We start from the raw sequence: 8467 nt of genomic DNA on the forward strand, positions 1-8467 counted from the left end.
AAAAAAAAAAAAAAAAAAAAAAGTCTGTGCAGGTGGGAAAAAAGAGAGAAGCTGAGAAACGCTCATTCCAGAAGCTGGGGTCGTGGTTACCTGTAAGGCAGGATTTCTCAGGCTGGGCTCTGTGGACATTTGGGGAAAGATCGTTCTCTAGAGTGGGGGCCGTCCTGTGCATCGGTGGGTGCTGAGCAGCGTCCCTGGCCTCCACCCACCAGATGCCAGGAGCACCTCCCCTCTCCTGTCGTGACAACCAAAAATGTCTCCAGACAGTGTCCCCAGCAGCTCTAGAGGGAAGGCAGGCAGTGGGGGTGGGGGATCGAGGAGGCACATGCCGCGTGGGGCGTTTTTGTTCTATTTCTTGCCCTGGATGGTGGTTACGTGGTGTGAACGTTATGGGGCCACAGTGTTCTTGTGGAGAAGTTTCGACTGTGAGATGGACGAAGGAGGGGGCCGGGGAGCTGAACGCTCTTTGCAAGCCCTCCCTGGGGCCCGGTCTGAGCGCTGCCTAGATTCCCTTCAGCCTTGGGAGCTGCCGTGCCCCCTGCATCATCCATGCCTGTGCCCTCCCTGCCAGAGGCAACGCCTTCTCCAGCCTCACCAGCCAGCAGGGGGTTTGTGGACCCCTCCTGGGACACCCCCTCCCCATGCCTGGCTCCTGGAGGCCTCTGGGGGAAACCAGGCTGCAGGAAGCAACTGAGCTGGCTGTGAGGAGGCTGGGCACTGGCTTTGGCTTCCTCCGGGAGCTGTGTTCTAATTATTTCCTTCCATCTCCCCCATTGGGTCCCCAGGGGGGCCTGCCAGGCCTGGGAAGGAAGGGAAAGTGCATGGTAAGCTGTGGGCGGGCTTGAGGGATGGGGCTTGCCAGGCTTGCCTGGGTCCTAACCTACTTTGCCAGGGCAGCAGAGCCTCAGACCAGCAGAAAACACACTTCTTTGGCTCTGGGCTGGGAGGGAAGGGATGGGGGAGGGAGCTGGTGAGGGAAACAGGAGCTACCAGTCCACCCTCTACCAGGCCCTGGGGTCAAGCCTGTGCCCGCAGCCCATGGTTGAGGCACGCCCTTGCCTGTTGGTGCCTCTGTTTCCCCATCTCAACCACAAGCATGCACTCATTCCTGCTTGTCAGGACTCAAAGGGGCTATGCACACCCATCTGTGGCATACAGTAGGTGATGAGTAAATGCAGACAGCTGGGGGAAGAAGTGGGCACTTTGGGGGATGCAGAGTTGGAATTCTGCTGTGTGACCCTGGGCAGGTCACTTACCACTCCTTCATTCCCCTGAGCCTCAGTTTTCTCATCTGTCAAGTGGGGATGCCTGGGCAAGGAGGGGGGGGGAGGGGTGCATTGTGAGGATTAAACGGGATAGTTCATGCTGTAGTTCATGCTGAGTTTCTTCCTGGGACTCAGCAAGTGCTCAATTAACAGGGATTGTCAAGAGACCCACCACCTGCAAAGGGCTTGCTTTCATAAAAATTGAAAGCATAGGCTCTCTTTCTGAACCAAATAGTTGTTTCTTTCAGAGCTTCGTGTCCGAAGGGAAATGTCTACTGCGGAGGGGACCACCTCGGAGCACCGTCCCTGCGCCAGTAACCCCCCTATTCCATGTAGAGAGTGTGCAACATCCATATCCTGTTAGTCTCACACTTCCATTAAAGAATCCAGCAATTTTCAGCCCCAGCCACTCTGGGCCACCTCCTCCACATCAGGCTCATACAGCCACTGCCTCAAGGAGTGTCTTGCTTCCAAGAGCATCCCCAAGGAATCAGAGCTTCCCCTCTCAACCAACAGCCATAAGGGCTATGCCTAGGGGTGCCCCCAACATCCCACCCTACCTATAGCATTTTGGATGCAGGAGAAAGTGGCCTGAGGCAGAGGAGCCAGGCTAGGAAGGGGCGTGCTCTGTGGGACTCACGTTGTTCCGAGGTGCGTTGGGCTGCACAGGGTCCTCGGCGGCCAGGGCGATGCTGCTCATGGCAATGACCATGAGGATGCACATCTCAAAGTAGCGCAGGTTCAGGATGTAATGGCACAGGCGGCGAAGGCTGTTGGAGACAGATGGGCATGCAGAGGTCCACTCAGACCACAGGCTCGCAAACTCTTTTCTTCCATAATCTCATGTTACCTACCACTACCTGAGATCTCCAACCTCCAAGGCCTCATATACAACAAACTATTAAGCTCCTCCAGGTGGGAGCCCTCTCTGGGTCCTGGAACCCCAAGAAGGCAGAGGGGACCTTGGTGAGAGAAGACATTCACATGCTCTGTTTAGCAAAGATCCTATCACTCCCAAACGACCCTCCTGAAATATCTTGATCCCCAAGCTAGGTTGAAGAAACACGGTCCTTAATTCTGTAGGAGATAAAGAGCCTTTTCAATATTAAATGTCCCAGGGTCAAACAATATTGTGACTCTATGGGTTAAGTAGGTTTCTTTCTTTTTTAAAAATCAGCTGTGTGACCTTGGGCAAGTTGCTTGTCCCCTCTGTGCCTTGGTGCCCTCATCTGTAAAATGGCCATAATACTAATGCTTACTTCACAAAATCATGAGACCCAAGAGTTAATTTATACCTGGCTCATGATAGGGGCTCCAAAAAGTTAGTTGTTGAAATTATGAACTGCAGGCCTTATCAGAACCTTGAAGGTACCAATGGGATGTGCCAGTTAACCTCTTAAAAAGGGGAGCCAATAACAAATAGTCCATAAGGTTGTATGAATGGCAGCAGAGCTGAGTGATTAAGAACAAGGAGGCTAGAGCCAGTGTCTGGACTCAAACTCCAGCTCTCCCACTGGCTTGCTGTGTGACCTTGGGCAGGTGAATTCATGTCTCTGGACCTCAGTTTTTCATCTGTCAAATGGAGCTAAGCATAGTAACAACCTCAGAGAAATTTTTAAAAAATTTTAAGGCACTCAGAACAGTGCCTGGCACTGAGTAAATACCACATAAGTGTTTCCTTAGTAAAATCGATAAGTCAATGAAATAAAAAAGTATTTTAAAAGTACTTTTATTTATTACTACTCAGAGTGAGTTGCCAAGAGGCAGATTACAGAAAGCAGCTTCCCCCCATCTTATCTGACATGATCTTTCATTGTCAAGAAGCATTTTGAGGGGTCAGGCTTTCAAGAAACAGCCTTGGGAGACATTCAGTTCTGAAACAACCTCCGAGCCACCACGACACTCACGGGATAAATTTCTCCCCTAAATAATCTATCCGTTTCAAAGATGCCTAAGACAGAAGGCCATGGAACTCAGAGACTGTCCACCCAGAATCTAAACACTTACAGAGTCTAGGTTAGGAACAGAGTTCGCGTCCTAAGGCTGCCATGTGCAGTTGTTCAGGCTGTGTACTGCACAAGGCAGCCATTTCTAAGGGGGTGCCTCTTACCTCACAGACAGCATAGATCTGGATATTTATGACAATGATTTTCTAGTGGAGGGCAGGAAGGGGGTCTCTTCCAACAAAGTCAGTATATTGTGACAAATCATCTTAACGTGACTTAAGGAAGGAGCATCCGTTTTCAGTTTGTTCAAAGGTACCCTTGGATTCATGGTGGTCAACACTCACTCACTGCCCTCTATCTGGCCTGACTTCCGCTACCCTGGTGGGAGCCCCAGGCCCCCCTGCCCTTGCTGGCGGCCATACTCACGGGTTGGTCGTGGACAGGATGAACATGGAGCTATAGGGAGGCATTGGCTTAGGGCCGTCTTCCCCACGGTCGTCTTCCTCCTCCTCCTTCTTCTCGTCCTCTTTTTTTGGCAGTGGGTCTGGGTTGGCGTTTTTGTTCACTGTTGGGACAAGAACCAACACAGGGCTCCCTCCACAATTTCCCACAAGTCTCTGGGAACTCCTGTGTACTCCCAGGGCAGGCAAGAAGCGGCTGACATTTATGAAGTGCCTGCTGTATATACCAGGCATCCTATGACATCACTGAACCCTTGTATGGCCCTGAGGTTGATATATTGATTCCCCATTTACAGATGAGGAAATTGAGGCACAGAGAAGTAAAGTGACTTGTCTAAGGTCACACAGCAGGAAGTGGCAGGGCTGGCATTTGGAACCCAGGAGGCCTGGCCCCCAAGAGCCTGCTCTCAACCACTCCATAGCCTTGAGTGTGGTGGGGTCCTCACGGGACATTCACACAGACCTGCCCCTATCCTTGTTGGACCTTCACGTCCTCACTTGCAGGCAGGTAGGGACAGTGCCAAGAGACCCATTGAACAGATGGAAATACTGAGACCTCCCATAAACCGCATGGCGTGCCCCCATTAGCACCCCTCTCGACTCGGGGGGAGGAGCTATCAGCCTCTGGAGCTTCCATTCTGCAGCCCAGCCAGATTATGTGCCCACGGGCAGGCTGAGCCTCTCTGAGCCTCAGTCCCTACATCTATAAAGTGGGCACAGTGACAAGATCTTAGGATCTTAGGTCTCAGGACCATGGAAAGCCTTTATCCAGCAGACCCATGAAGATTTCTCACACAGAACTGACACTAGAGGCACTTAAGACATCATCCACTCAGCAGTTCACCATTTTTTCTTTTTTTTTTTTTAAGACGGAGGCTCGCTTTGTCACCCAGGCTGCAGCGCAGTGGTGCCCTCTTGGCTCACTTTACCTTGGCCTCCTGAAGTGCTGGGATTACAGGCATAAGCCAGTACGTCTGGCCCCTTTTTTAATGTGGCGACCGGAAAGTTGAAACTGACATTTGCATGTGGCCTGTTACATTTCTTTTGGACAATGCTGGGCTGAGAGAATCAATCATCTGATCCCCTCAAGCTTCCATCAGAGGACCCTATTGCTCCTCAAATGGGGTGGCTTCCTGGCTCCCCTAGGGAAGGAAGGACGTAGGAGATATGGCTAACCTGATCGAACACGTCCCCGTGCCAGGCACTGTGCACAAATTATCTCACTGAATGTTCCACAGCCCTGCAGGGTAGGAAACTACGTCTATGCCCATTTTCCAGGGAGGAAACTGAGGCCAGAGAGATGGGGTCACAGTCCAGGGTCACTCAGCAGAGCCTCTGGCTCCAGGGGTGCCGGGTCCCCTGCCCAGCGATGTGAGGGCGGAGAGTCTCACCTTGCACAACAGTGTGGTTGAGTGGGGGTGGGCAGGCCGGGGGGATGTCCACCGTGGTGTGGTCAGGTTTCCTGGCAGTCTTAGCTGAATTGGTCTGGGTGCCGCTGGGGTTGGTGACGATAAGGCTGTTCTCAGGGGTCTTGGGAGGGCCGGGATTGGATGGGTTCCCCGGGTTGTTGGGCATCCGGCGGCTGGCGGCGTTCTGGGGATTGGTGGCCATGGCAGGGATGGCCGGCGTGGGGCCGGGGTCGGTACTGTTTCCCATCTTGGCCGGGCTCTGGGGCAGGCCGGCGTGGCCGAGGCTGTCGTGGGGACCAGCCGACTCCGCAGTGGCCAGTTTGTTGTTCTTCATGTTGTCAATGTCCTCTGCCAGGGGTGGGTCTTGGCGGCCCAGGTCCTGCTGGATTGGCCGGGTGGTTGACAGGTTGGGGCCTGACACAGGGACCCCAGAGCCCTGGTTCTCTCTGAGGAAGGCAAGTGAATGAAAAAGAACGAACAACTGAGTTAGGATAAAAGGCAACAGTTCAGGATCCTAGCCAAGATTCCATTTTTCAAGAGTACAACTTGGGCTGGGCGCAGTGGCTCACGCCTGTAATCCCAGGACTTTGAGAAGCCGAGGCAGGAGGATTGCTTAAGGCCGGGAGTTCAAGACCAGCTTGGGCAACATAGTGAGACCCCATTTCTACAAAAAATGTATAAACTGACAGGCATGGTGGTGTGTGCCTGTAGTTCTAGCTCCTTGGGAGGCTGAAGTGGGAGCACTGCTTGAGCCTGGGAGGTTGAGGCTGCAGAGAGCTGTGATCGTCCCACTGCACTCCAGCCTGGGTGACAGAGTGAGACCCTGTCATCAAAAAAAAACAAAAAACAAAAAACAAAAAACAAAAAAAGAAAAGGAAAGGGTACAATTTGGTCATGGAGAAGTTGTGTCTCAGATCCCTGTAGCGCCTGGAATTGAGAGGGGGCTGTTCAATTCTTGGTCAGAGGTCAAAACCTTCACCTGCCTACTGACAGGTTTCCACAACTCCCCATCATCTTACTTCTTTTCCTTCTTTCTTTCTTTCTTTTTTCCAAGATGGCATCTTGCTCTGTCATACAGCAGCATGATCTCGGCTCACTACAACCTCTGGCTCCCAGGTTCAAGCGATTCTCTTGCCTCAGCCTCCCAAGTAGCTGGGATTACAGGTACCCACCACCACGACTGGCTAATTTTTTGTATTTCAGTAGAGACGGGGTTTCACCATTTTGGCCCGGCTAGTCTCGAATTCTTGACCTTAAGTGATCCACCCACCTCAGCCTCCCAAAGTGGTGAGATTACAGGCGTGAGCCACCACACCTGGTCTCTCTTTTTTTTTTTTCCAGACAGGGTCTCACTCTGTTGTCCAGGCTGGAGTGCAGTGGCAGGATCATAGCTTACTGCAGCCTTGAACTTCTGGGCTCCAGTGATCCTCCCATCTCAGCCTCTGGGTAGCTGAGGCTACAGGCTCACGCCAACACGCCTGGCTAATTTTTAAATTTTTTTGTAGAGACTGGCATCTCACTATGTTGCCCAGGCTGGTCTCAAACTCCTGGGTTCAAGTGATTCTTCCTCCTCGGCCTCCTAAAATGTTGGGATTACAGGCGTAAACCACAATGCCCAGCTTGTTTTTTTCTTTTTTCTTTTTTTTTTGAGACGGAGTCTCGCTCTGTGGCCCAGGCTGGAGTGCAGTGGCCGGATCTCAGCTCACTGCAAGCTCCGCCTCCTGGGTTTACACCATTCTCCTGCCTCAGCCTCCCGAGTAGCTGGGACACCTCGTCCGGCTAGTTTTTTGTATTTTTTAGTAGAGACGGGGTTTCACTGGGTTAACCAGGAAGGTCTCGATCTCCTGACCTCGTGATCCGCCCGTCTCGGCCTCCCAAAGTGCTGGGATTACAGGCTTGAGCCACCGCGCCCGGCCGCCCAGTTTGTTTTTAACTTTCTTATTCATAGCTGAGTTTTCACTGCCTAGTACAGGGCCTCTCACACAGTCAATCCTGGGTAACTTACTATCAAATGATAAGCGAACAAATGAATACCCCCATTTTTTTTTTCTTTTTTTTTTTTTTAAGTGAGACAGAGTCTCACTCTGTGGCCCAGGCTGGAGTGCAGTGGCGGGATCTCGGCTCACTGAAACCTCTGCCTCCTGGATTCAAGTGATCCTTATGCCTCGGCCTCCCGAATAGCTGGGATTACCAGCGTGCACCACCATGCCCAGCTAGTTTTTCTATTTTCAGTAGAGACAGGGCTTTGCCATGTTGCCCAGGCTGCTTGAACTCCTGGCCTCAAGTGATTCACCCACCTCGGCCTCCCAAAGTGCTGGGATGACAGGAGTGAGTCACCGCACCTGGCCAGAATGTCCCCATTATCTAGATGAGGATACTGAGGCTCCAGGAGAGATCCCACAGCCTCAGACCTCCCATCAACCCTTGCGTCTCCAAGCCACGGACACCTGGGCCATCTGCAGGTTGACAAAGACTCACTTAGTAGCCCATCTGATGCCTTCCGGACTATAGACCCCCTGGACAACACAGCTCTGGTTTCCCACAAATCTACCTAGAAATAATAAATAAATAAATAATAAATCAAAGGCTGGCTTTCCCCAGAGGGCTTCCCACTGGCGAAACTACCAGCACCATTCTCCTCATTTTATTTTTGCATTTGAACGTGCAAAAACCCAGGGTGTTTTTAGTAAGCGGAAGAGAGACAAGCTAATTTATTTTCAGACCAAAGTAGGTAAGTGGGATGCTTCTATTAATACTTCCTGGAAGGAGAAACCGAGGCAGTTTCACTGTTTGAGACCGCACGGGGGAAATAGGCAGGTACGAAGCAACTTTCTGCCTTCTCAGTTTTGTGAGTGGGTCATAGAGTGACATTTCAGAAGACAGGTTGAACCTGGGTTCGAAGCTCGGCAATGCCTTTTTTAAAAAATTTTTTTTAAGACAGGGTCTCACTCTGTCACCCAGGTTGTAGTGCACCGGCGCGATCTCAGCTCACTGCAATCTCCACCTCCCAGGCTCAGGCAATCCTCCCACCTCAGCCTCCTGAGTAGCTGGGACAATAGGTGCATGCCACCATGCCTAGCTAACTGTTTAATTATTCTTTTCGTAGAGATGAGGTCTCACTATATTTCCCAGGCTGGTCTCAAACTCCTGGACTCAAGTGATCCTTTTGCCTCAGTCTCTCAAAATGCTGGGATTATAGGCATAAGTCACTACACCCAGGGAAATCTCGGCAACATCACTAGCTGTGTGACCCTGTGTGGTTTGCTTAACCTCTCTGAGCCTTAGTTCCCACGTTTTAAAATTTGGGACAACAGGAGTAGAACCTTCTCCATATCCCGGAGACTGAAGCAATGATCCTGGACCTTCTTTTTTTTTTTTTTTTTTTT

The 8467-nt window shown here is 51.5% G+C and overlaps 1 protein-coding gene across 1 annotated transcript in view; it reads right to left on the reverse strand.

The window, feature by feature from the left end:
* CACNA1A (calcium channel, voltage-dependent, P/Q type, alpha 1A subunit) overlaps positions 1–8467 on the reverse strand; it is a gene marked incomplete at its 5' end in the record, with an annotated part of 337656 nt that overhangs the window by 93097 nt on the left and 236092 nt on the right. The window contains 3 exons of the mRNA XM_011953392.1: positions 1906–2035; positions 3638–3776; positions 5064–5527. Of these exons, the coding sequence (XP_011808782.1) occupies positions 1906–2035; positions 3638–3776; positions 5064–5527 (733 nt within the window). The remainder of the gene's footprint in view (positions 1–1905; positions 2036–3637; positions 3777–5063; positions 5528–8467) is intronic.

This window comes from Colobus angolensis, unplaced genomic scaffold, assembly GCF_000951035.1.
Source record: "Colobus angolensis palliatus isolate OR3802 unplaced genomic scaffold, Cang.pa_1.0 Scaffold36, whole genome shotgun sequence".
In the NCBI taxonomy this organism is placed as follows: Eukaryota; Metazoa; Chordata; class Mammalia; order Primates; family Cercopithecidae; genus Colobus; species Colobus angolensis.